This window comes from Rhinopithecus roxellana, chromosome 13, assembly GCF_007565055.1.
Source record: "Rhinopithecus roxellana isolate Shanxi Qingling chromosome 13, ASM756505v1, whole genome shotgun sequence".
NCBI classification, from domain to species: Eukaryota; Metazoa; Chordata; class Mammalia; order Primates; family Cercopithecidae; genus Rhinopithecus; species Rhinopithecus roxellana.
The window spans coordinates 13,991,151-14,018,943 of record NC_044561.1 but is presented as its reverse complement, the minus strand read 5'-3'; the positions used below and the strand labels follow the sequence as shown (position 1 = coordinate 14,018,943).

The 27,793-nt window shown below is 52.7% G+C and overlaps 1 protein-coding gene across 1 annotated transcript; it reads left to right on the top strand.

Moving 5' to 3' along the window:
• The first annotated feature begins 1,647 nt into the window (after positions 1–1,647).
• Positions 1,648–27,772, top strand: MCM5 (minichromosome maintenance complex component 5). The gene is made up of 17 exons (XM_010389138.2): positions 1,648–1,793; positions 2,010–2,184; positions 5,429–5,555; positions 5,636–5,764; positions 8,776–8,948; positions 10,300–10,455; positions 12,949–13,115; positions 14,692–14,863; positions 16,730–16,841; positions 18,653–18,796; positions 19,162–19,227; positions 19,474–19,650; positions 20,518–20,630; positions 22,607–22,735; positions 24,333–24,475; positions 26,505–26,632; positions 27,422–27,772. The coding sequence occupies exons 2-17, from the start codon at positions 2,018–2,020 to the stop codon at positions 27,521–27,523; spliced, it is 2,205 nt and encodes a 734-aa protein (XP_010387440.1). The 5' UTR covers positions 1,648–1,793; positions 2,010–2,017; the 3' UTR covers positions 27,524–27,772.
• The last annotated feature ends 21 nt before the right edge of the window (positions 27,773–27,793 follow it).

Below are 27,793 nucleotides of genomic sequence, written 5' to 3'. Positions count from 1 at the left end.
CCTGAAGTGTTAGGATTACAGGCATGAGCCACAGTGCCTGTAGATCAAGGTTCAGGCTTAGGAGTGAAGGGAGCCCAGCCGGGCGCGGTGGCTCAAGCCTGTAATCCCAGCACTTTGGGAGGCCGAGGCGGGCGGATCACAAGGTCAGGAGATCGAGACCATCCTGGCTAACACGGTGAAACCCCGTCTCTACTAAAAAGTACAAAAAACTAGCCGGGCGAGGTGGCGGGCGCCTGTAGTCCCAGCTACACGGGAGGCTGAGGCAGGAGAATGGCGTGAACCCGGGAGGCGGAGATTGCAGTGAGCTGAGATCCGGCCACTGCACTCCAGCTTGGGCGACAGAGCGAGACTCTGTCTCCAAAAAAAAAAAAAAGGAGTGAAGGGAGCCCAGAGGAACCTGTCTAGAGTTTGGTTAAGGAGAGTCTTTGTCACTATACTACAAAAAATTAAGCATCTGTTAAACAGAATGAGGTCGGGCCGGGCGCGGTGGCTCACGCCTGTAACTCCAGCACTTTGAGAGGTCAGGGGGAGTGGATCACTTGAGGTCAGGAGTTCGAGACCAGTGTGGACAACATGGTGAAACCCTGTCTCTACTAAAAAGACAAAAATCAGCTGGCCGTGGTGCTGGCGTCCGCCTGTAGTCCCAGCTACTTAGGAGGCTGAGGCAGGAGAATCGCTTGAACCGGGGAGGTAGATGATGCAGTGAGCTGAGATTGCGCCACTGCCCTCCATCCTGGGTGACAGAGCGAGACTCCGTCTCAATACATAAAGAAACAAATTAAAAGCAGTGTGTCAGGCTGCGAGAATGCGGGTCAGGGACGCAGCTGAGTCGCGCGGTAATTGCCGTGTCCCACTACCAGCTAGAGGACAGGGGTTCCTCTGAGCCTCAGGCCCAGAGAACCGGCCTTAAGACGGGCAAGCGAATACTCCTCAGGGCACAGTCTCCCATCGCAAAATGGGCCCCTGCGATTTGTTTTATGCAACCACCAGAGCCGGCGCCAGAGAAAAAGGCAAGTAAGCAAGATACCCTGGACCCAATTATTTCTGAGCTTCTAGTTTATTCTCCCTATGGCTATGAAAAGGGTCATTTTTTTTTTCACAAGATTTTAAAAGAAGGCTTAAGAAAAGCACGCAAGCCCGGCCCGGTATGTTCAGGCCAGTAATCCCAGTGCTTTGGGACGCCAAGGCGGGCAGGTCACTTGAGAGCAGGTGTTCGAGGCCTGGGCAAGATGGTGAGTCTCCGTCTTTATGCAATATTTTAAGAAAATCACGTGCGCCTGTGGTCCCAGCTACACAGGAGGCTGAGGCGGAAGCATCGCTTGAGCCCAAAGGTTCAGGCTACAGTGAGCCGTGATCGCGCCATCCTCGGCGATACTCCATCCTCGGCGACAGAGCGACACCATGCCTTAGGAAAAAAAACTAAGAAAATAAAAAAGAAAGCACATAAAGTTACCCTCCGTGCGCCGGCCCCTCCGCCATCTTTGCGTCCGCCCAGTCCAGCGCCGCCGCTTCCTCCCAGCCAGAAGTTTCGCGCCAAATTGTTCCGCACACAAAATGGAGTCCGGAAGGAGGCAGGTCATGCACCTTGCAGCCAATCATCTTCGGCAGCCAGTCCGGGAGGCGGGGCTGGAGGGCTCAGAACCCTCCAATCGCTGGCCGCGGGTCTCCGACGAACCAATGGGAGCGCAGCGGCTGTGGCTTCCGAACGCCGCCTCTAGTTTTTCCCGCGAAACTCGGCGGCTGAGCGTGGAGTTTCTTCTCTGCCCTGGTTTGTGAAGTGCAGAAAACCAGAGGTGAGGCCAGTGGGACTGGGACTGGGGGCCAGCAGGCATCAGGGTTTCGGGGCGTAGTTGGAGTGGGACAGGGGTTTCTCGGGAACTGTGGTTGGAGTCCCGGAGCGCAGCCGGGGTCCCCCCGGCTCCGGACTCCGGGCAGGGACCCAGGCGTCGGAGGGGAGGAGGTGCCAGGCGTTGTCCCCAGCTTGTTCTGGCCGTTTGTTCCCACGCCAGGCGCAGTGATGTCGGGATTCGACGATCCTGGCATTTTCTACAGCGACAGTTTCGGGGGCGACGCCGCGGCCGACGAGGGGCAGGCCCGCAAATCGCAGCTGCAGAGGCGCTTCAAGGAGTTCCTGCGGCAGTACCGAGTGGGCACCGACCGCACGGGCTTCACCTTCAAATACAGGTGCGGCTCTTGCGGGGCCGGGGCTCGCAGTTGCAGTGTGGCCACACACACGCCTCCACCAGCCTGCTAGAGTCCTGGACAGTCTGAGCACAGATGAATGGGCCCAGACGGGGGGAAGAGCCGGTCCTGGGTCACAGGGCTCATCCCGGCAGCCTCACCCCTTGGTATAAGGCTTTGTGTATTTTAATTTATTATTTATTTATTTATTTACATTTATTTATTTATTTAGAGACAGCCTCGTTTTTTCGCCAGGCTGGAGTGCAGTGGCGCGATCCCGGCTCACTGCTCCCGGTTCACTGCAACCTCTGCTTCCCGGGTTCAAGCACTTCTCGTGTCTCAGCCTCCGGAGTAGCTGGGACTACAGGCGCCCGCCACCACCACGCTCGGATAATTTTTTGTAATTTTAGTAGAGACGGAGTTTAGCCATGTTGGCCATTCTGGTCTCGAACTCCTGACCTCAAGTGAGCCACCCGCCTTTGTCTCCCAAAGTGCTGGGATTACAGGCGTGAGCCAGCGTACCGGGCCTGCTTTGTGTATTTTTTTTTTTTTTTTTTTTTTTTTTTTGAGACGGAGCCTTGCTCTGCCGCCCAGGCTGGAGTGCAGTGGCCGGCTCTCAGCTCACTGCAAGCTCCGCCTCCCAGGTTCACGCCATTCTCCTGTCTCAGCCTCCCAAGTAGCTGGGCCTACAGGCGCCCGCCTCGTCGCCCGGCTAGTTTTTTGTATTTTTTAGTAGAGACGGGTTTTCATCGTATTAGTCAGGATGGTCTCGATCTCCTGACCTCGTGATCCGCCCGTCTCGGCCTCCCAAAGTGCTGGGATTACAGGCTTGAGCCACCGCGCCTGGCCTGCTTTGTGTATTTTATCTATACCTGGAGTTAACTTCTGGGTGAGTCACCTGTTGAGTGGACCACCAGCAACCAGCTAGTGCCACTTGGACCATGTGGTTCTTTATCCAGATCTTGTTCCTGTTCATCTGCTTCCTATCATCCTTCCATGTCACGTCTGAGACTTTACAAACTCAAGTTCCCTGTAGGTGTCAAAGGTAAAGATGGCAGTTAGGATTCACTTCACTTCACTCATTCATTTATTTATACCAGTCTTGCACCTTCATTGTTCGAGACCCTACTTCCTGCCAGATACTGTTCTGGGTGCTGGGCTGCAGCACTGAAACTGGACCTGGCTCCTGCTTCTAGTTGATTGTACGACCTGTGACATCATGAGAATCCTCACAGGCCCAGCCTCTATCCCTGAGACGTTAAAATGCAGAGAACATGCGGTTGCAGGCTCAGCATTGGGCCGTTATTAGCTGAGTGACTTCCAGGTGTCAGTGTCTCTGGGCCTTACCAGGCCAGAAATGGGCAAAGCCATTCCTGCCTTCACTTATTCATGGAGCAGCTGATACCGCCCACCTGTGTGTCAGGCACTGAAATACAAAGATGAAAAGACATGCTTCTTGTCCTAGAGAAGCTCGTAAGTCAGGGGAGTGAGTCGTGAAGACCATCAGATGAATTCCACGGTGGTCATTTCCTCCACAGAGGAAGGTGAAAGGACTTAGGGAAGTTTTCCGGGGGCGCTGAAGTTTGAGGTGACCTGTGAGCTAAGAGCAGAGTTGCAGGTGTAGAAAGCATTCTGTCTAGGTAGGAGCAATTGCTTGTATAGAGGTCTGGGGTGTCCTCACAGCAAGCGGCTTTCAGTGCCAGCCTGGCTATTTTACTGGCTCCTGGACATAAGGGAGACGGGGCTCAGGCCTGTGATACTGCGAGGCTGGGGAGCAGCCTGTGCGTTGGTCAGTGGTCCCGAAATGTGTTCTTGCAACAGTAGTCTTATGGGATGCTCTGCTAAGCATCTGGGTCGGACACAGTGGCTCTTGCTTGTCATCACAACACTTTGGGAGGCCGAGGCCAGTGGATCATTTGAGCCCAGGAGTTCAAGACCTGGCTAGGTAACATAGTGAAACCCAGTCTGTTTAAAAAAAACCAAAAAACAGAGTCTGACTAGACGTTGATAAGGCAGATGTGTTTTCTGCTGAGTTGGCGCCTCCAGTTTTTTTTTATTGTTTTGGGTTTTTTTTTTGAGATAGAGTCCCGCTCTGTCACCCAGGCTTGAGTACAGTGACATGATCTTGGCTCACTGCAACCTTTGCCTCCTGGGTTCAAGTGATTCTCCTGCCTAAGTCCCTGGAGTAGCTGGGATTTTAGGCTCCCACCACCACACCCAGCTAGTTTTTTAAAAGTATTTTTACGGTGGCTCAAGCCCGTAATCCCAGCACTTTGGGAGGCTGATACGGGTGGATCACGAGGTCAGGAGATGGAGACCATCCTGGCTAACACGGTGAAACCCCGGCTCAACTAAAAAAAATACAAAAAAACTAGCCTAGCCAGGTGAGGTGGTGGGCGCCTGTAGTCCCAGCTACTTGGGAGGCTGAGGCAGGAGAATGGCATGAACCTGGGAGGCGGAGCTTACAGTGAGCCGAGATCACACCACTGCACTCCAGCCTGGGCGACAAAGCGAGACTCCATCGCAAAAAAAAAAAAAAAAAAAAGTATTTTTAGTGGAGTTGGGGTTTCTCCATGTTGGCGAGGCTGGCACCTTTTTGATTTTTTTTTTTTTTTTTTTGAGTCAGAGTCTCAGTCTGTCACCCAGGCTGGAGTGCCCTGGCAAGATCTCTGGTCACTGCAGCCTCCACCTTGGGTTCAGGCGATTCTCATGCGTCAGTAAGTGGGACTACAGGCTTACGCTACCATGCCCGGCTAATCTTTGTATTTTTAGTAGAGACTGGGTTTTGCCATGTTGCCCAGGCTGGTGTTGAATTCCTGGCCTCAAGTAATCCACCCTCCTCAGCCTCCCAAAGTGTTGGGATTACAGGCGTGAGCCACTGCCCCGGGCCCCAAGTTTGAGGTGTGTGCATTGTCAGTCTCCAAGAGTAAGTTAAAAGCTCGGCGGAGTCCTTCAGTGACAGAACTGGTTTGTTTTGTGCATGCTGGCCTGAGTGTTGAAACATCCTTTGACTATCTTGTGGACCCCTTCCATGGAGCTTTCTTTAGGGCATGCCTGTGCCAGCAGTCAGTAGCCTCTGCAGGGTTAAATAATGGATCTGGAATTAGATGTGTGTTTGGGAAGAGGAATGGTGAGGTCATGCTGGCTGTGGTGTGGGTAGATTCAGGAGCGCAGGCAAACCTCAACCAGTGTTGGTTTCCTCTTCTTTGCACCCTTCCTGCCCCACCCTGCTACGTGGCCACTCCAGGGATGAACTCAAGCGGCATTACAACCTGGGGGAGTACTGGATTGAGGTGGAGATGGAGGATCTGGCCAGCTTTGATGAGGACCTGGCCGACTACTTGTACAAGCAGCCAGCCGAGCACCTGCAGCTGGTGAGTGGGAACCCATCCCTGAGCTCCCCAGGGCTGCTCTGCCCCAGTTACTAACAACCTGTGCTCTTCCCTTTCTCCAGCTTGAGGAAGCTGCCAAGGAGGTAGCTGATGAGGTGACCCGGCCCCGGCCTTCAGGGGAGGAGGTGCTCCAGGACATCCAGGTCATGCTCAAGTCGGACGCCAGCCCTTCCAGCATTCGTAGCCTGAAGGTGGGTCGGGGGGCAGTGGCTGCTGCGTGGTGCAGAGGGCTTTGGATGCAGGCAGACCAGAGTGCCAGCTGTGTGACCTTGAGCGAGGCACTTGACCTTTCTGAACCTGTCTCCTCCTGGAGACAAAAGGAACTTTTCTTGTTTTTTTTTTTTTTGTGTGTGTTTCATTATGAAAAATTACACACCCAAAAGCAGAGAGTAGTATAATGAACCCCATATAGCTTCACCTAGATTTAATAATTAATATTTTGCATTGTTTCCTATTTTGTCCTTTTTATTTTTTGCTAAAGAATTTTAAAGTCAGGTCATGCACGGTGGCTCATGCCTCTAATCTTAGCACTTTGGGAGGCCGAGGGAGGAAGATTGCTTGATACCAGGAGTTTGAGACCCTGGCTCTCCAAAAAAATAACAGAAAGCAACAAAGCTAGGTATGGAGGCATATGCCTATAGTCCAAGCCACTTGGGAGGCTGAAGTGGGAGGATCAAGGGGCCCAGGAGTTTGAGGTTACAGTGAGCTCTGATTGTGCCTCTCGGCACTTCAGCCTGCGTGACAGAGCAAGACCCTGTCTCTAAAAATAAAAAATAAATTACAGACATGATGCTTTATCCTGAAAAAAAAAAAAAAGTTTTCTTTCATACTCTCAATACCATCATCAGCACCTCAGCTGAAACATCAAAGATCACTTAGTATCGTTGAATATGCGGTCTAGGTTCAGATTGATCTAATTACCTCACATGCCTCTTACAGCTCGTTGTGTCTCAGCCAGGACCAGGCATTGTATTGGATTGTTGTTTAAGTCTCTTTTAATCCAGAACAGCTTCCTTTACTCTGGGTGTAAGTTCTTTCACAGATACATTATTGATTTGCTGAAGAAGCAGGGGCCATTATCCTGTAGAATGTGCTGCCTTTTGGATTTATCTGAAAGCCTCCTTGGGGTGGTTAAAACATGCTCCTTCCCCCTCTATGATTTTTGGAACCTGGAAGTTAGATGCAAAGGCCTGACTGTTTTGATTTCACATACTGGGCAAGAATGCTTGTGGATGATACTGGATCCCTCATTGCATCCCACCATCCACTATGCTGAGACTGACCAGGTGCTAGGTTGAGGTGGTGATGGCCACTTCACTGTAATGATGCAGGCATGGAGCCTTGAATTACGCCTCCCCAGCCTCGCTTCTGCTTCCCACAGCCTCTTCCTGGTTTCTCTGAGAGCCCCAGCCAAACTTCTGTTCATGTCGGGTTCTCTTGTTCAGCCCGAGGAGGGCGTTGAGAAATGGAGACAAGGTGGAGAGAGACTGTCCCAGTCCTGTACACTAGTGGCTCAGGGGCTTTGTGACCATAGGAAGGAGCAGATTGGCTGAGAATTTATGTTTTACTTTTTATTATGGATAATTCAAACATTAGAATATAAAGAGAATAGTATAATGAATCCTCTTGTTCTCATCACCCAGCTTAATAATTATCAATTAGAGGCCAAAATTTTTTTTTTTTTTTTTGAGGTGGAGTTTTTGCTCTTGTTGCCCAGGCTGGAGTGCAGTGGCACAATCTCGGCTCACTGCGCCCTCCGCCTCCTGGGTTTAAGCGATTCTCCTGCCTCAGCCTCCCAAGTGCCTGGAATTACAGGCACACATCACCATGCCCGGCTAATTTTTAGTAGAGACGGGGTTTCACCATGTTGGCCAGGCTGGTCTTGAACTCCTGACCTCAGGTGATCCATAGAGGCCAAATCTTGTTTCATCTGTGGCCCTGGAGTTCTTTTGAAATAAGTCCCATACATCACATAATTTGATCTGAAACTATTTTGCCATGTATCTCTAAAAGATGAATCTCTTTTTTTTTTTTTTTTTTTTTCTGAGATGGAGTCTCACTCTCGCCCAGGATGGAGTGCAGTGGCACGATCTCAGCTCACTGTAACCTCCACCTCCCTGGTTCAAGTGATTCTCTGGCCTCAGCCTCCCGAGTAGCTGGGATTACAGGCATATGCCACCACGCCCAGCTAATTTTTTGTATTTTTAGTAGAGACGGGATTTCACTATGTTGGCCAGGCTGGTCTTGAACTCTTGACCTAAGGCAATCCACCCGCCTCAGCCTCCCAAAGTGTTGGTATTACAGACATGAGCCACTGCGCCTCGCCTTTGAAGAATCATGTTTTAAAGCATAGCTACAATAACATCACACTTAAAAATGATTATTACGACCGGGCGCAGTGCTTGTGCCTGTAATCCCAGCACTTTGGGAGGCTGAGGCGGGTGGATTGCCTGAGGTCAAGAGTTCAAGACCAGCCTGGCCAACATAGTGAAATCCCGTCTCTACTAAAAATACAAAAAATTAGCTGGGCGTGGTGGCAGGCACCTGTAATCCCAGCTACTTGGGAAGCTGAGACAGGAGAATCACTTGAACCCGGGAGGTGGAGGTTGCAGTGAGCTGAGATGCTGCCATCGCACTCCAGCCTGGGCGACAGAGCAAGACTCCGTCTCAAAAAAAAAAACCATTACTGCCTTAGTGTCCAGTGTGGGAATAGTCATTAAGATGGGGAAACAGGCTCAAGGAGACGTGACTCAGAGAGAAGGCCCCGCAGCAGCTTTTGACAGTACTTGAACGTGGGCCCATGCCTCCCAGGTTTGTTCTCTGTGTTGTACTCTACAGGTCCAGGGATGTTGCCTCCAGAGCTGGGGTTCAGGTCTCTCTCCCGGCACCTGCCACTCCACTTTGTAGTGAAATGTGCTTTGTGTATCTCTTGCCCCAACCACCCCCCACCGGCCCCCAGTTGTGCCGCGAGGTCTTTAAAAGCGGGAGCTGTGCCTGAGGCTCCTCTGAACCCCCGGGTCCAGGTAGCCTGGCACTGGGTGGATGCTCTGGGAGCAGTTTTTGAGCTGAACAGAAAAGCTGTGGCCCTCCCTGCAGCTCTGTGCCCACCTCCTTCAGGCCCCTGCCCGGGACATTTACTGGCATATCTCAGGTGTGTCCTGGCTCCCCTTAACCAACAAGCCTCCTGATGGCTCTGTTACAGTCGGACATGATGTCACACCTGGTAAAGATCCCCGGCATCATCATCGCGGCGTCTGCAGTCCGTGCCAAGGCCACCCACATCTCTATCCAGTGCCGCAGCTGCCGCAACACCCTCACCAACATTGCCATGCGTCCTGGCCTGGAGGGCTATGCCCTGCCTAGGAAGTGCAACACGTGAGTGTGTGGCCGAAAAGGACTGTGGGAGGTGACCTGAGTGAAGATCAGAAAGGATGAGAGCACGTAGCAAGCACTACCTGTAGCTGCTTCTAGACACCCACTGGGATGGGCTGGGCAGGGGTGTGCCCTTGGGATTGGCACAGATCTGATACCCTGCAGCTCTGAGACACTCTGAACAGTGTCCCTCTACATTGATGAGTTCTGTCTCACCGGGATACCCAGACAGCCTTGTAGGGCGCCCAGGGTTGGGAGGGAAAAGCAGCCCAGGGGAATGAGTCTACTTGGAATCTTCTGAAGCAAACTATGGTTTGCTCACTAGGCCAGGTCTAGTCTGCTAGTCTCTGTTCCTATGGCCCAGGAACATGATCGTTCATTCAAGTATTGCCCACAGCTCTTCGCACTACAAAGGCAGAGTGTGTGGCCTCTTGGCTTGCAGAACCTGGAATACACACCTGCGTATTCCCGTCCACCTGCGGCAGAGCTGCCTCAATCCATGCTGTTGGCATCTCTCACCTGGAGTGGCATGGCACCTCCTCCCGGATTCCCTGCATCCACCCTCTGCCCCCTCAGTCTGTTTTCCACCCAGCAGCCAGGTGTTCCTTAACACTGTAGGTGGTCCAGTCATGTACTTGTTGTTAGTCAAGTCCTCCATGGCCCCCCACGGTCTGCTCCCGGCTCCCCCAGGCCTCACTGCCCCTCCTCTCTCCAGACCCGGCTGCACTGCCTCCTTCCTGTTCCCAGAATGCACTGACTGCCCCCAGTCTCACTGCCTTTGACCTTGCTGTTTCTTCCACTGGGACTGCTGTGCCCTCCACGGGGAGTGCTGTTCTTCAGGCCGCCATAGTCTGGGTCCTCACTTCTTCAGGCTCCTCTTCACATGTCCCCTCACCAGGGCATCTTGCCCGACCCTTTGTTGTCAGTTTGGTGCACATGCACCTGGTCTCTCCCATACCTGCCTACTTTTTTTACTTTTCTTCACAGCATGTAGCTGTCACTCTGTTATGTGGTTATTTGCTTGTATGTCTTTTCAGCCTCCCTTGATAGGAACTTAGGCTCCACAGGAGCAGGGACGCTTTGTTCACTGCTGTGCCCCCTGCACCTGGAATAGTGCCAGACACATAGTAGGTTTTGCTATGATGTTTGCTTCTTTATATTGCTGTAATATTTATTGAATAATGACATAATTACCTAGGGATACGTAGAGGCTTAAACCCTCAGAATGGTCTAGAAGTGCCTGGAATCTGACTGGAAAAGATCTTGGGATTTGAGTGGGGCTGCCTTTGGATTTGAGCCCTGCCTTTGGATTCTGTGGGTAGCTCTGGTGACTCTTTTCCCTTCCCCTGTACAGAGATCAGGCTGGGCGCCCCAAGTGCCCACTGGACCCGTACTTCATCATGCCTGACAAATGCAAATGCGTGGACTTCCAGACCCTGAAGCTGCAGGAGCTGCCTGATGCAGTCCCCCACGGGGAGATGCCCAGACACATGCAGCTCTACTGCGACAGGTGAGGCAGACAGGGGCTGGGAGGTGGGCATCTACGAGGGTGGATGTCCCAGCCGTGGCCCTAACCCGAGTGTTGGGAGTGGGTCATCTGGAGCAGGGTGAGTGGGGTGGGAGAAGGTGGCCAGTTGCAGAGCACATGCTCTGTGCCTAATGCTTCCATAAGTTCCTCTCATCTCGTCTTTCCATAATCTGCAGGGGCATGTCAACCCCATTTTGCAGATGAGGAAATATAACTTGGAGAGGTTAAATGACTTCCTGTGTGGAGGAGAGCCAGGATTTCAGCCTATGTCTATTGCTTTCCAAAGTCTGTGTTCTTCCTAGGATGACAGGCCCAGGATTCATAGCTAGATAACCAATAGCTGGGAAAGCCCCTTCCCAGCCTGACACCCCACCTCCTACCCCAGGCTTTCTGTTAAGATTCTGCTGAACAGCCATGGTGGCTCATGCCTGTAATCCCAGCACTTGGAGAGGTTGAGACAGGAGGATTGCTTGAAGCCAGGAGTTCAAGACCAGCCTGGGCAACATAGTGAGACCCTGTATCTTAAAAAAGAAATGTTATTAGTTGGGTATTAGGGCAGACACCTATAATCCCAGCTCTTTGGGAGGCTGAGGTGGGAGAATCACTTGAGTCCAGGAGGTTGAGGTTGTGTGAGCTGTGATTACACCACTCCACTCTAGCCTGGGCAACAGAATGAGACTCTGTCTCAAAAAGGAAACAAGGCTGGGCGCGGTGGCTCAAGCCTGTAATCCCAGCACTTTGGGAGGCCGAGACGGGCGGATCACGAGGTCAGGAGATCGAGACCATCCTGGCTAACATGGTGAAACCCCGTCTCGACTAAAAAAATACAAAAACTAGCCGGGCGAGGTGGTGGGTGCCTGTAGTCCCAGCTACTCGGGAGGCTGAGGCAGGAGAATGGCGTAAACCCGGGAGGCGGAGGTTGCAGTGAGCTGAGATCCGGCCACTGCACTCCAGTCTGGGCGACAGAGCGAGACTCCGTCTCAAAAAAAAAAAAAAGGAAACAAAAAAAGATTCTACTGAGGAGGAGAGGATGCTGAGCCTGGGCCCGCCATAGTAACCTGGGTGGAAGGTTTTGAGATCTTTGATTAGGACTCTAACCTGGGCTTGCATATCCTGAAATTGCAGGCAGATGTTCTGAGGAGAGCGGAGCCATAGCTTCTATTAACTTCATTAGTGGCAACAGAGTGTGTAGGAGTCAGGCTCTTGCTCTCTTGGGCATTATGTGACTTTGTCAAGCTTCAGTTACCTCATCAGTAAAATGGGGATAAGGACAGTCCTTAATCTCTCAGAGGGCTGCTTGAAAATGCATGTTGGCCGAGCGTGGTGGCTCAAGCCTGTAATCCCAGCACTTTGGGAGGCCGAGACGGGTGGATCACGAGGTCAGGAGATCGAGACCATCCTGGCTAACATGGTGAAACCTCGTCTCTACTAAAAAATGCAAAAAACTAGCCGGGCGCGGTGGCGGCGTCTGTAGTCCCAGCTACTTGGGAGGCTGAGGCAGGAGAATGGCGTGAACCCGGGAGGTGGAGTTTGCAGTGAACTGATATCCGACCACTGCACTCCAGCCTGGGCAACAGAGCGAGACTCCGTCTCAAAAAAAAAAAAAAAAAAAAGGAAAATGCATGTCAAGTGTTTAGCACAATTCCTTCATGCAGATTATGTCCTCAGGATGTGTGATTTTCCAAGCAGTTCATGAATCCTGAAAACTTACGAAGTGGGTATGGGAAGAGGGGAGTTGAGGCTCATGGAATGACGGTGTCTTTTCTGGAGCTGTGACACCTGATGATATAAAACACTTCTATGTCTGCTGCCTCACCTGACTCTACAACATCAGAGGCAGGTCACTTGATCACCCCCCTAGGCTCAGAGAGGTACAGTGACTTCTTTGAGGTCACACAGCTACTCAGGGTCCCTCCACACCACACTGGCTCTGACTAGGGGCCTTCAAGACTTCCCTGTTTCAACATCTCACTTTTGAAAGAGGAAATGAAAACCCAGAGGCAAAATGAGTTCATAGAGCCGTGAAGAGGCAAAAAGGGCAAGTGGCTCCTCAAGGAGGCTGGAGGGCATGAAGAGGAAGTCTTGCCCTGAGGCTAAAGGGCACCACACAGCTAGCTGACAGCAGACACGTGGAGATGGGGCTTTTGGAGGGCCCTGTGGGCTGGCACTAAGCCTCCTTCTAAACCAGCGTACAAATGAGTTAGCAAGTTCAGCGAGAGTCAGGCCACCACCTGCCTTTCTGTTTGACTGTCACTGTCGGCAACACCATCCTCCAAGCAGCTGAGCATGGGCTGGGGAGTGATGAGGGGAGAGAGGCCATTCTCTGGGCTCCGTGGGGATGGAGCCAGCTCAGCGTGTGCCTGTGGCGTAAACACTGAGGTGGACCCTGAGCGTCCTGGGGATGGGTGGAGTCAGAGACTTGCTCTCCAAGTCGGAATCTCACCTTTTCTCCTTTCTCCTCTCCCCTCCTCTCAGGTACCTGTGTGACAAGGTCGTCCCTGGGAACAGGGTTACCATCATGGGCATCTACTCCATCAAGAAGTTTGGCCTGACCTCCAGCAGGGGCCGTGACAGGGTGGGTGTGGGTATCCGAAGCTCCTACATCCGTGTCCTGGGCATCCAGGTGGACACAGATGGCTCTGGTGAGTTGGCTTTGGGGTCCTGGCTTAGCCCTGCCAAAAGGCTGTGCTTGCATAGTTCTGGTGACAGGCAGCCCGCTACTTCATGAGTAGCCCAGGATATCCTTGTGTTGCTCATATCATTAGAACGTTCATTTTTATATTGAGTGATCCCCGGAACTTCCACATGTTGGTCCTACCTGTGGCTCCTGGGCTGAGGGTGTTTGCCTACTTGCAGGATTAAGGCAGAAGTACTCAGGTCAAATCACTGGGGAATTACTGAATGCCCCGTCTTCACTTCTGTGACAGGAGATGCAAGAGAAGTGAAATGTAGGGTTCCAGGCGGGCAGGCACTTAGCGTCTAGTTGGAGAAATAAGAAAACAGTGAGACCCCTGGGGACATGTGGGTAAAGTGGCAGCAGATGTGGATCATGCAGTTCCAAGGAGGTGCTAAAGGAGAAGGAGGAGGTGGGGGCTGGACCTTGGGGAAAGTTTTCTGGAAGGAGGTTAATCTGAGCTGGGCTTTGAAGAGTGGTGGGTGTGGAAGAACTTACAGGTGGGAGGGGATGGCAGGAGCAGGTGAAGACCCCAGCCTGGGCAAGATATTGAGTGGCTGGAGGGCCGAGTGGGAGTCCAGGGGATGAGGGGCCAGGCGGTGTAAGAGGCCTTGAGTGCCCAGATAGGGACCTCCTGCTTACATCCAAGGGCAGCAGGGGCCACGTTGAGGGTTTTCAGGTTTGTTTCAGTCCTCTGGCTGCAGTGAGTTGATTTGCAGGAGTGGCTTCCCCAGGGCTCAGTCCATGGCCCACCCCACATTTACACAAACTACCTAGTTTATTACAGCTTTAAAACCACTGACAGGCAAGTAGCTCTCACATTTCCGTTTCTAGCCTGGGCTTCTCCCCATGTTCCAGACTAATAACCAACTGCTGATTTGACATGTTCACTTAGCTATCTGAAAGGCGTCTTGAACTTTCCATGGCTGAAGCTAAGCTGCCCTTTCCCCACCCTCAGACTGGCTCCTCTCAGTCTTCCCATCTCCACCCTTTCAGTTGCTCAGACAAAAACCCCCAAGTCATCCTTGGTGCTCTTTTCTCTCATGCCCAACACACATCTAATCACTCAGGAACTCTGGCCGGCTCCACCTTTAAAACATGTCCAGGATCTGACCACTTCACCACCTGCTCTGAGCCTTTGTCAGTCCTCCCTGGATCACCGTTAATCCTCCCCAGTGTCCATCTCCACCTTGCCCCTACCTTCTGTGTTCTGCAGCAGCCAGTGAGCGATGCTGTCATGACCAAGACACTATATCACTCCTCAGCTGAAAGGGGAGACTTTCCAGTGATTTCCAAGGTCCTATGCCATCTGGCCCTCTGTTTCCTCACAACCCCCTGCCCACTTGCCCTCACCTTTTGGACCCTGGAACACACCAGGCCCACTCTTGAGGGCTTGAGAGCTGGGATCTCTATTTACTCAGACAGGTTGTGCTGTCCTGGCCTTAAGGGCTCTGCCCTCTGGGAGGTCCCTGAGCTGGTGCCAGGATGGGCAGTGGGCTAGAAGCTCCCTTGTACTCACTCAAGCGCCTGCTTTGCCTATCCAGGCCGCAGCTTTGCTGGGGCCGTGAGCCCGCAGGAGGAGGAGGAGTTCCGTCGCCTGGCCGCCCTCCCCAATGTCTATGAGGTCATCTCCAAGAGCATTGCCCCCTCCATCTTTGGGGGCACGGACATGAAGAAGGCCATTGCCTGCCTGCTCTTTGGGGGCTCCCGAAAGAGGTAGGGGGCTTGAGTTCCCTTGGGTTTGGGGAGGCAGCTGGTGACGGGGCTCATGGTAGGATAATTGCTGGAAAATCAGGACTGGACACTCTTGTGTTTTCTGGGCCCCTCAGTCTGCCAGGCACCTTTGCCAGCCCCCAAGCTTGCCATCAGCTGGCTAGTGGCTGATCTGCGCACCTGTCTCTGCGATGCCCTGACCCTGGCAAGGGGGAGGACTGGGGACCTGGCAAATGTAGTGGGAGAGCACTGAGCTTGGGGTCATGCAGGTACCAGGTCTTAAATCTCAGCACTGAACTTGAGGTCATGCAGGTACCAGGACTTAAATCTCAGCACTGAGCTTGGGGTCATACAGGTACCAGGTCTTAAATCTCAACCCTGAGCTTGGGGTCATGCAGGTACCAGGTCTTAAATCTCAACCCTGAACTTGGGGTCATGCAGGTACCAGGTCTTAAATCTCAACCCTGAGCTTGGGGTCATGCAGGTACCAGGTCTTAAATCTCAGCATCAAGCTTGGGGTCATGCAGGTACCTGGAGTGAGAGTCACTTTTTTTTGAACCCAGGTTTCCAATAAATGGAACAGGTGAGAAAACTGACTCTTTTTTTTTTTTTTTTTTTTTTTTGAGACGGAGTCTCGTTCTGTCACCCAGGCTGGAGTGCAGTGGCCGGATCTCAGCTCACTGCAAGCTCCGCCTCCCGAGTTCCTGCCATTCTCCTGCCTCAGCCTCCCGAGTAGCTGGGACTACAGGCGCCCACCACCTCACCCGGCTCATTTTTTGTATTTTTAGTAGAGATGGGGTTTCACCGTGTTAGCCAGGATGGTCTCGATCTCCTGACCTCGTGATCCGCCCGTCTCGGCCTCCCAAAGTGCTGGGATTACAGGCTTGAGCCACTGCGCCCGGCGAGAAAACTGACTCTTTTTTTTTTTTTTTTTTTTTTTTTTGAGACGGAGTCTTGCACTGTCACCCAGGCTGGAGTGCGGTGGCCGGATCTCAGCTCACTGCAAGCTCCGCCTCCCGGGTTCACGCCATTCTCCTGCCTCAGCCTCCCGAGTAGCTGGGACTACAGGCGCCCGCCACCTCGCCCGGCTAGTTTTTTTTTGTATTTTTAGTAGAGACGGGGTTTCACCGTGTTAGCCAGGATGGTCTCGATCTCCTGACCTCGTGATCCGCCCGTCTCGGCCTCCCAAAGTGCTGGGATTACAGGCTTGAGCCACCGCGCCCGGCCGAAAACTGACTCTTAAAGAACATTATGTATCCTTTGGAAACTATAAAATCAGAGTTATGGACAGTAGCAGGGATAGTATTAGCAGCTGCCATTTACTGTATTCCTCCTATGCATAGGCATTCTTCTACATGATTTATGTGTCTGCAGCCCAGTCAGTCCTCACAGTAACCTGTTGAGAACGCAGCTGTTGTGCCCATTTTGTGGATGAGGGAACTGAGGCATAGAGAGCTAAAGGGACTTGCTTCTCAGGACATGCAGGGGAACCAGGAGCCTGCTGTCATGGTGCTTGTTCTGCCGTACCGTGCACAGCCCACAGGCAGCTCCCTGTCCTTTTCTTTCCAGCTGGGAGGAATGTTACTCAGGTGCTGGGTGTATCCGAACACAGCCTTAAGAGCCATTTCCTTTAACCCTCCTATTCTGGGAGGTAAGCTCTGTCCTCATTGCTAGGCAAGACCTAGCATGGTTTGGGAGCTACAGAGCTGGGTAGGAACATGGATCTCAGGCCACAGCCCCTACCTTGCTGCCAACTCTGAGGCCCATGATAGTTGGGGTGACACTGCCAGCCCACCAGTCTGGTGACTGCATGTCACATGCGATGCCCTCATGGATTCTCACCTTGTCCATCTACCCTTCCTCCCCCAGGCTCCCTGATGGACTTACTCGCCGAGGAGACATCAACCTGCTGATGCTAGGGGACCCTGGGACAGCCAAGTCCCAGCTTCTGAAGTTTGTGGAGAAGTGTTCTCCCATTGGGGTGAGTGGTCTGGGATACCTTCTCCACCTTGGTTTGCAGGGAGGAAGGCTGCAGGGCAGGGCCTCTGGGCCCCCAGGACACCTATGGTGGGCTGCTTACCCAGAATCTCTTCCTCATTTCTCTTGGCTATGGTCAGGATGGCTGAGGAGATGGGAGGAAGAAAGGAGCCAACAGGTGTGTGTAGGTTTGGGGCAGAGGGTGAGTACACTGGACTGAGAGTCAGGATGGGGTTTGGGTCTCACCCTGGCCAGTGATTGGCTGTGGGCTTTGAGTAAGTCACCCAGTCTCCCTGAGCGCCAGTTCATCCATTTGCTAAATAATGATATTGTTACCAGTAATAGCTAAAATCTGGCTGGGCATGGTGGTTCATGCCTGTAATACCAGCACTTTGGGAGGCCAAGGTGGGCAGATTGCTTGAGCTCAGGAGTTTGAAACCAGCCTGGACAACATGGTGAAACTCCGTTTTTTCCAAAAATACAAAATAACTAGCCAGGCATGGTATGCACCTGTGGTCCCAGCTGCTTGGGAGGCTGAGGTGGGAGGATCACTTAAGTCCAGGATGGGGAGATTGCAGTGAGCCAAGATTGTGCCACTGCACTCCAATCTGGGTGATAGAGTGAGACCATGTTTCAAAAATAATAATAATAATAGCTAAAATGAAGGGCCAGGCACTGCTTGAAATACTTTGCATATATTTACTTAGTCTTCATGTCAACTGCGGTAGGTCCTATTACCCCTGTCTTATGGGTGGAAAACTCAGGTGCAGAATGGGTAAGTGTCTTGCCCCAGGTCTCACTGCTGGTAGCACTAGCACAGGATGTGATTGAACCCATGTCTGATGAGCTGGGTCCTCAGCTGTACTGTTGAATGGGACTGTGGGGATCAGAGCCAGAGAGGGTCTGACTGTCATGATCTGAGTGGCGGGGTTGTATAGGGCAAGATGGTGGTCTTTGGATAGATAGGAAGTGTGCCAGATTGGCCACACTGGCACTGTCCAGTAGAAATACGTGAACTGCAAATGCGGCCCATGTATGTCTTCTCAAATTGTCTAGTAGCCACATTAAAAAGTAGCTGGGTGCAGTGGTGTGCATGCCTGCAGTTCCAGCTACTTGGGAGGCTGAGGTGGGAGGATCACTTGAGCCCAGGAGTTTGAGACTAGCTTGGGCAACATAGCAAGACCCCTTTTCAATTTAAAAGGAAGAAGGGGAAAGAGGAAAGGAAAAACAGGTGAAGTTACTCTGTTTAAGTTGCTATATCTAAAATCTCATTTCAACATGTTTGATATGTAGATTATTGAGATACTTTACATTCTTAAGAGCTCTGAGTCTTAAACCGTGAGTATTTTGCACTCAAGAACAACTCGGGACTTTCCCAATTTCAGGGGCTCTATGGCAGTATGTGGCATGTAGGTCTATATAGAGACGACAAGGGACTCACGATGGGGGCAGCCTTTTCCTGGGAGTCGGGAGTCCTCATCCTAGCCCTGAGGCTAACCCCTCTTCTCTGGGCCTCAGTTTGCTCATCTGTGAGCCGGGCCCCACAAGACTGTGTCACAGGGCTGTGGTGAGGCTCAGGTGAACCATGGATGTGACGCCTTCAGCGGGGAGAACATCTGGGCACACCGAGGCCCAGGGCAGCCTCACCTTCCAGAGGGAGACGCACTGAGTTGGAGCCTTGAGTCCTATTCTGTACTCTGCAGCCAGCTTTGATGTGTGACCTTAGGCAAATAACAACCTCAGTGGGTCTTTTTGACTTACTGGGGTCAAAGCATGGAGTTGTTATTGGGCCCTGACACCTCCCCACTGCCCCAGGTATACACGTCTGGGAAAGGCAGCAGTGCAGCCGGACTGACAGCCTCAGTGATGAGGGACCCTTCGTCTCGGAATTTCATCATGGAGGGTGGAGCCATGGTCCTGGCTGATGGTGGGGTCGTCTGTATTGACGAGTTTGACAAGGTGAGTCTAATGAGATGGGTAGTAGCCAAATGGTGGGTGGCACAGAGTATGTGACCTCCTGTGCTCAGCCAGCAGAAATCACCTCTGACTTGAGAGACATGTTTTCAATCCCTGGGCCTCTCACTCTAGGGTAACTGTGGGAAGTTGCTTAACCTCTCCAAGCCTCAATTCCCATATCTGGAGAGTGGGGAGATGAAAGGCAAGCCCATACAGTTGTTCCTGTGATCAGAGGTGACCTGGTTGCTGCCATTGGCCTTGCATGGAGCTGGCATTCAGGAGTAGGGGCTGCCGTTAGTTTTCCTGTTGCCACTGCTCCCTGCTCCCTCACTTGAGTAGGTCTGATGACATTTCTCTCTTCCACTTAGATGCGAGAAGATGACCGTGTGGCAATCCACGAAGCCATGGAGCAGCAGACCATCTCTATCGCCAAGGTAAGTGGCCCTCCATGGAGAGCCCAGCCTGCAGCAGCCTAGCCTGCAGCAGCCCAGCCTGGCCCATCTGTCCTCAGGCTGCGCTGATTGGCCGGGACCAAGTTCTCTTTGCCCAGGCCTGGAATTGTGTGTGTGTGTGTGTGTGTGTGTGTGTGTGTGTGTGTGTGTGTGTGTGTGTGTAAGCATGTAAGAAGGCATCTTATCTTTGCCATCTCCTCCCCCTTCTCGTCGTCTGTTACCTCTCAGGCCGGGATCACCACCACCCTGAACTCGCGCTGCTCCGTCCTGGCTGCTGCCAACTCAGTGTTCGGCCGCTGGGATGAGACGAAGGGGGAGGACAACATTGACTTCATGCCCACCATCTTGTCGCGTTTCGATATGATCTTCATTGTCAAGGATGAGCACAATGAGGAGAGGGATGTGGTGCGTCCAGGGGCAGGGCTGGTGGCCATGGGGCCTGCCTCCAAGCAGGCTTGTGATTGTGTGGGAAGGAGAATGGAGAACAAGGGCCTTGGTTGGTGAAGTCCTGACTGTCAGGCTGTGAAATTGGGGAGCACATGAGAGGGCGGTTTTTGTGGACTGCAGAGGATTGAAGTAGGGGTCTGGAGTCCTGTGGCCTGGCTCTGCCTCTGTTGTGAGTGGTAAGCTGTGTGATTTGGGCTAAATCAGTTTCTCCCTGGGCCTCAGTCCCTTATATGTGAAACAGAGGAGTTGACATTGGGTTATGAGTAATAAAACCTCAGTTCTGGTTAGTAAATTTTTCAAAGAAAAGGACATAGTGGTTTATAGAATTGATAAGTCCAGCGGCTTAAGGCCCAGGTAGATCTGGATTCTTAAACAACTGTCTCTGCCTTTCTGCTCTGCTTCCCTTGGTGGAATCTTTGTACTTGGGCAGCTGTTCCTCTTGTGGTGGCAAAGACAAAATATGATTTTGTCCTATTAGCTTATAACTTAACAGCCCCCAGGAAAGAGGAGGCCCCCTCTTTTCCAGTACTTCTAGCAAAAGTCCCAGGGTAGACTCCCACTGGTATGGGTAGATCTAGTATCCATCCTTGAAGCAGATACATGCCCCAGGTTGGAGTGGACAAGCTGTACCCACCCCTTTATGGACCAGGACACAGAAGCAAGGAGTATTAACTTCTCTCTAAAGGAGAATCCAGATGCGCCCATCAGAATTCTGGCTCCTTGATGCCAGGGCCCCATCAACTCTTTCTGGCTGTTCCACCTCAGTGTTGGGACTCAGGCTTGGGAGGGCCTGTGGGATGGTTCAGTATCCCCTCTGCTCCCCAGATGCTGGCCAAGCATGTCATCACTCTGCACGTGAGCGCACTGACACAGACACAGGCTGTGGAGGGCGAGATCGACCTGGCCAAGCTGAAGAAGTTTATTGCCTACTGCCGAGCGTGAGTCCTGGACGCGGGCCCACGGGGGTGAGGTTGCCCAGCTTCCCTGGGTGGGAGAACCCATTCCCCTGTCCAGCTCCTCATGAAGAACAGCACAGATGTTGCTGTTCTGAGGTCCTCAGCTCTACTGAATCTGCTCTGCTCCCTTCTCACCTTGCACAGCTCACTGGCTCTTGGCTTCAGTTTTCCCATCTCCACACCAAGCAGGTGGGATGTAGATGGTCTCGAAGACCTCCTCGAGTCTGACCTGCCGGGAGGCAGTGAAGTGTAGACACGGTAGACATGGGCTCCGGGTCATACCCGCCTTCACTGTGTGACTTTGGGCAAGTTGGTTGGCCTCTCTGAGCCTTGATTTCCTCAGGCCGATGTTTGCTAATAAGTGCTTGGCATAGTCCTGCCCTGGGTAAATACTCAGTGAGTGGCAGCTGCAACTTGATTGTTCTCACAGATTTTCAATAATAATAATTATATACATAGTACCGGCCAGTTGCAGTGACTCATGCTGTACTCCCAGCACTTTGGGAGGCCAAGGCAGGTGAATCACTTGAGATCAGGAGTGCGAGACCAGCCTGGCCAACATGGCGAAACCCCGTGTCTACTAAACATACAAAAATTAGCCGGGTGTGGTGGTATACACCTATAGTCCTAACTACTCGGGAGGCTGAGGCAAGAGAACTGCTTGAACCCAGGAGGCAGAGGTTGCAGTGAGCTGGGATCGTGCCATTGCGTTTCAGCCTGGGCAACAGAGTGAGATTCTGTCTCAAAAAAATATATATATATATGTGTGTGTACACACACACACACACTCACACACTACTTTCTTTGTGCCAGGCATTCTGAACTATTATTCCGTACTTTCTATATGAATAAATTATAACCCTCCCCCAAAACCTACCTGGTTAGGTGTGCTATTACTCCCTTCCCTTTGTGGATGGGGAAGCTGAGGCAAAAGAAGTTAAGTAACTTGTCCAAGGTCACATGCCAGAGGTCGTGGAGCCAGGATGTGAACCCAGCTGCTGGCCTCCAGAGGCTGTGCTCTTGACCACAGTGCTTAGATTCTTGGCGTACAGCGCTTTGGTGATCTTTTGAAGAAGCTAGAACCCAGGGGTCGAGGGCTCTTTGAGTGCACTCTCAGTGGGAGCCTGGTGGGTCCCTGATTCAGCACCTCTGACACAGGGAGTGGACAGTTCCTGGGTCTTCACCCAAGTCTGAGCTCTGTGTGGCCCAGTCTTGAGAGGCTTGTGCCCACAGCTGTGAGTCAGGGAGCCCTGGATGCTAATCTTCCCTCTGCACTAAGTCCCCAGGTAGCCTTGGGGAGTTCCCTGCTTCCCTCTGGGCCTCAAGTCTCCACGTCCTTAGGATGGTCAAGCTAAGGCTTTCCCTATATTAGTGATTGTCATTTGGCCTGGGGGCTAGAGGGGAGGGGATGGGGTAGGGTAGATGCTGATCAGACTTCCCCACACCTACCCTCCCAGGAAAGTCCGAGGTGCTCCCAGCCCCTGGACTGCAGTCACTGCCAAGCCTCCTGTGGGTGTCATCAGGTGTTGTCGTGTCTTCAGATGTGTTGGGTGGAGGAGTTTGAGACTGCTGCAAAGCCCACCACTTAGTGGGCCTCCATGCCGCTGTGATTGTGCCATTGTTAATTACATGTATGGGGGACCTTGTGGCAAGACACCACACAATGTCTAACAACGGGGAAGAGGTGGTTTTCACCCTGCACACGTGCCTGGCTTTTCTTCACCTGTTTTCTAAGAGAGGCACCCATATTTCTCCACAGTGTTGATCTTTGTGGCAGCTGCCCACAGCCAGATTTCACTTAAATCTCTTCCGATTGTTGTCCCCCAGCCCATGTGAGTGGGCAGTTGTGGTGTGGTGGGAAGGTGCATGTCTGGAAGCCAGCAGAGGGCTGGGGGAAAGGGTAGGTGCCCTAAGAGTCCCTGCTGGCCTCACAGCAGCCTCTCCCCCTCGTCCTCCAGGAGGTGTGGCCCCCGGCTGTCAGCAGAGGCTGCAGAGAAACTAAAGAACCGCTACGTCATCATGCGTAGTGGGGCCCGTCAGCATGAGAGGGACAGTGACCGCCGCTCTAGCATCCCCATCACTGTGCGGTGAGCAGGCGGGCAGGGCGGGGCCGGGGCATATGGGGCTTGCTTTACACAGCAGGATGTGCCTGGCAACCAGGGGCAGTGGTCCCGGCTTTTCACTTGGCATAGGCCCACAGTAGCTCTGGGCAGGAAGAGTCCCTTTGGAGCATAAGCTATGGCCTCCTTGATCTCATTGATGATCTTGATTTAAGGCTGGGCAAACCTGGATCCCTCTTGTCTGAATTTGGCCTGGCTTTTCTCCCATTGTAGGAAGCCTGAAGGGAGGGAAGGACCCAGGCCTAGGAGTCAAGAGTCTTGGGTCGCAGCCTCTAGCCCACTGTGTGACTGTAGGGAAATTACGTTGCTTCACTGACCCTCAGTGCTTTTAGCTCCTAACTCTGTTCATTCTTGTGACTTTGTAGACAGTACAGTGGGTAAGAGTTGGGATTTACCTGGCTTGAATCCTGTCTCCAGCACTGACTGGTTGGAAATGGATTTGGCTATAAGTAATGGTAAATCCAAATAAAGTAGCTTAAAGAAATAGGAAGGTGATTTCTCTCTTCTGTAGCACTGTCTGGAGGAAGATGGTATGGGACTAGTGTGAGGACTCCTCAAGTTCCCCCTTACTCTTTTTTTTTTTTTTTTGAGACGGAGTCTTGCTCTGCCTGGGTGGCTGGAGTGCAGTGGCCGGATCTCAGCTCACTGCAAGCTCCGCCTCCCGGGTTTACGCCATTCTCCTGCCTCAGCCTCCCGAGTAGCTGGGACTACAGGCGCCCGCCTCGTCGCCCGGCTAGTTTTTTGTATTCTTTAGTAGAGACAGGGTTTCACCGTATTAGCCAGGAAGGTCTCGATCTCCTGACCTCGTGATCCGCCCGTCTCGGCCTCCCAAAGTGCTGGGATTAAAGGCTTGAGCCACCGCGCCCGGCCGGTTCCCCCTTACTCTTAGTCCAAGTTGGCTGCTGGAACTTTAGCCATCACTTCCAGGCAGCAGGAGAGGAAGGAAAGAGAGGTTCCCTTTTTAAGGGCACTTCATGAATTCCCACACAATGCTTGGGCTTACAACTTATTGGCCATAGTATGGTCACACAAATACAACCTGGTACAAAAGATGTCTGGATGTGTCTTAGTGGATTTTTGTGTGCCAGTCTAAAAACTGGGTTTCCAAGCTAGGTGCAATGGCCTACATTGTGATCCTAGCACTTTGGGAGGCTAAGGCAGGAGGATTGCTTGAGGCCAGGAGTTTGAGACCAGCTTGGGCAACATAGCAAGATTCCCGTTTCTACAACAAATAAAAAATTAGCCAGGCATTGTGGTGTGTGCCTGTAGACCCAGCTACTCAGGTGGCTGAGGCAGAAGGATCACTGGATCCTAGGAGTTCAAGGCTGCAGTGAGCTATGATCATGCCACTACACTCCAGCCTGGACAACAGAGCGAGACCCTGTCTCAAAAAATAAATTGCAGTGCTATGACTAAGATCAAAAGGGAGATGGATTATAGGGACACCTACCAGTCTCCACCACAGTCTTAACACTTTGGGCAAGCACCTCCCTGGTAACAGGGTGGCTGGGGAGGAAGGGAATAGCGGACCAAGGCTACCCTGAGCACACTGTTGCCCCCACAGGCAGCTGGAGGCCATTGTGCGCATCGCGGAATCCCTCAGCAAGATGAAGCTGCAGCCCTTCACCACAGAGGCAGATGTGGAGGAGGCCCTGCGTCTCTTCCAAGTGTCCACGTTGGATGCTGCCTTGTCCGGTACCCTGTCAGGTGAGCAGATGCAGGGGACATGGTCTCAGTTGATCTGGGTTCCCTGGCTCGGAGCTCTGTGGGCAGAGCTCTGGCATGCTGGAGGCCTGCAGTGTGTGTCTTGCTTCTCTGAGTTTCTTTTTGCGGTAAGACCCCTCTCCTTTCTCCCCACTGCTGTTTCCCCCAAGATGGGAAGAAGCAGCTTCTCTCCAGATCCTTGAACACAATCCTCTTGACCCAGGTCGTTGATGATAATGACCCTTCTCACTGGCTAAGAACAACAGTTGACGCTCTGCTTCCTTGGGCTTGTCAGCATTTTCAGTGCTTCCAGAGCTGTTTCTTGCATTTTTCCTTACAGCTGCCTCCTGGAAGTGAGGTGAACAGTCAGTCCTTCCCATGTTAGAAATGAGACAGCTGACACTGGAAGGGGCCTTTACCTGGTGCCCAAGATCACAGTCGCTTGGCTAGAATGCAAGTCTCCTGACCCCTAGGCCAGCGCTTTCCACACCATAAGCCATACTGTCTGGTTTAGGTCAGCCTTTCAACAGACTGTCCCAGGCACCAATGATGAGCCAGGCCATGCTGGGGAAAATCTGTTCCTTCACCCAGCGGAGACTTCATTAGCGTTACTGTTTGCCAGACACTGTTGTAGGTGTTGGGAGTATAAGAGCAGTCCATCACAAGGTCCCCGCCCTCCTGGGCTCTCATTCTCATTCTAGCTGGGGAGAGATAGTAGGGAAACCAATGCCAGTGTAGGTAGTGAAAAGGGCAGTGAGGGAGATGATGGCAGGGCCAGGTATGTTGGAAAAGGAGGGCGTCCTCTCCTTTCCCACGGAGTGAGTGGGCATGGCCTCTGCAAGGAGGTGATGCCAGGCAGGGAGCTGCATGAAGTGGACAGGGTGGCTCCTTGTGGGAAGAGCTGCTCAGGTGGAGGCAGCGCTAAGTGTCAGTTTCCCCAGGAGGGAGCAGGTTTGGTGCATTTGAGTGGGGAGGCACTGAGTGAAGAATGGGGTGGGTGGGGTCTGTTCCTCCTGTCCCCCTTGGTGAAGACTCAGCCTCTGCCCTGGAGACACTTCCTGTCACGAGACATTTGCTAATAGAGGCCTCTGGGATGCTGCAGGCACAGAGGGCAGGAGTGATATGGAGTGGTGATGATTTGAGTTGGGTCTTGCGGGCTATGTAGGAGTTTGCCTCACAGACTCCGCTCTCAATGACTTCTCGACCATGAGCCCACCATCTCCTTAGCTGAAATACCAAGGCCTCTGCAGCAGTAATGGGAAGTCACGAGCCTCCTGGTTGCCGAGGGCTCCTCAGAGCACCTCGTAGGTGTGTCCAGGGCAGCCTGGCTTCCCTCCTGGGTCACTGATGGGCCCTTCCAACTCTCTGTCTCTAACCTGCTCCAGCAACAAAAGGAGTCCTGTTGTGACCTCCAAGGGCCCGCAAGACTTGGTCCCTAGTGACACTCTGGCCATGTCTCTGCTGCACTGGGCCCTGGGCTGCTTTTTTTTTTTTTGAGACAGAGTCTGGCTCTGTCGCCCGGGCTGGAGTGCAGTGGCGCATCTCCGCTCACTGCAAGCTCCGCCTCCCGGGTTCACGCCATTCTCCTGCCTCAGCCTCCGGAGTAGCTGGGACTATAGGTGCCCGCCACCATGCCCAGCTAATTTTTTGTATTTTTTTAGTAGAGATGGGGTTTCACCGTGTTAGCCAGGACGGTCTTGATCTCCTGACCTCGTGATCCACCCGCCTTAGCCTCCCAAAGTGCTGGGATTACAGCTGTGAGCCACCGCGCCTGGCCACTGGGCTGTTTTTTGAATGAGACAGGTGTGTTCCTGCCTCTGTGCCTTTGTGCTCGGCAGGAGTGTCCCCACATGTGTGCCGTGTCCTGTCAGTCAGGCCTGCACCACCCTGGCACACTTGGTGCCCTTTTCTGATATATTCTTTGAGGCCTGGCTCAGGCTATTCTTCCTTGGGCTAGAGGTTGTCTCTCTCCAAGAACTCCCACTGTCCCAGCCCCTCTGACCCCGGCTGCTTCACTTCTCAACGCCTGCAGGGGTGGAGGGCTTCACCAGTCAGGAGGACCAGGAGATGCTGAGCCGCATCGAGAAGCAGCTCAAGCGCCGCTTTGCCATTGGCTCCCAGGTGTCTGAGCACAGCATCATCAAGGACTTCACCAAGCAGGTGAGCCTGCCTTGGAGTGGGGGTGCAGGTTCCCACCCACTCAGCACTGGTGTCTTACTCAGCAGACAGGCCCTGAATGGGGGTAGGATGGACAACTGTCCCTTTCTCAGATCTTTTCTAGTCATCATTCCTTCCCTAGGAACATCTTCATCAGGAGCAGGAGTGGGGGTATTTTTTCTCTCCCATGAAGGGCAGGGGGGAAGAGAGATGGTTGGATTCTGGTGAAACCCCATACAAGTTCCCCGCAGCCCTTCCTGTCTGTTCCTTTCCCCGTTGGCTGGCGTTTCATGGAGTGGGAAGGGGCAGAGCCATGAGGGTGAGCTTTCTAGCCCACTGAGGAGGGTGCTGTTGGCCCCATAGAGAGAAGATGGGATTTTCCAGATGCTCTGGAGAACCTGTCACCTTTAAAATCCCAGGAGCAATCCTAGTTTCCGGTCTCTGCTCCTTGACATCATCTCATTTTGATTGAGGGCAGTTATATGTAATGGGTGGTATTGGGCTTTTCTATAGGTGAGCAGACTGAGGCTTAGAGAAAGGCTTAGAGCTTCAGTTCTAGAGTCAGATGGACTTAAGTCCCAGCTCTACCACTTAATTGCTGTAACCTTGAGCAAGTAGCTTAGCGTCTGTGTGCCTCAGTGTCTGGTATACAGTAGGCACTCAGGAAGTGTGGGCCCTTCTTTAGTTCAAAGGAGCCTGAGTACAAAGTTCCCAGTGAGCCTGGGGATGTCTGGACTCTGATGGGGTCCCCTCGGGCAGCACGCGCCTTCAGCCAGCCATGTGCTCTCACAGAAATACCCGGAGCACGCCATCCACAAGGTGCTGCAGCTCATGCTGCGGCGCGGCGAGATCCAGCATCGCATGCAGCGCAAGGTTCTCTACCGCCTCAAGTGAGTCGCGCCGCCTCCCTGGACTCATGGACTCGCCCACGCCTCTCACCCCTCCTGCCGCTGCCTGCCATTGAGAATGTTGCTGGGACCTCTACCTCCCCACTGCAGTCCTCGAACTTCCCAGGCACCCTCCTTTCTGCCCCAGAGGAAGGAGCTGTAGTGTCCTGCTGCCTCTGGGCGACCACCTTTAGCGCAGTTCTGGCAAGTGTGCTTTTCGCATCTGTTAATAATAAAGCCACGGTGTGTTCGGGTATCTGTGGGTTTGTGCACTCGG

Excerpts from the sequence above, each read along its gene's own strand:
- MCM5 (XM_010389138.2), top strand. The coding sequence starts at position 2,018 with ATGTCGGGATTCGACGATCCTGGCATTTTCTACAGCGACAGTTTCGGG. Across the intron at positions 10,456-12,948 it reads ATGCAGCTCTACTGCGACAG|GTACCTGTGTGACAAGGTCG; the intron begins GTGAGGCAGACA and ends CCCTCCTCTCAG. Across the intron at positions 19,228-19,473 it reads AGACCATCTCTATCGCCAAG|GCCGGGATCACCACCACCCT; the intron begins GTAAGTGGCCCT and ends GTTACCTCTCAG.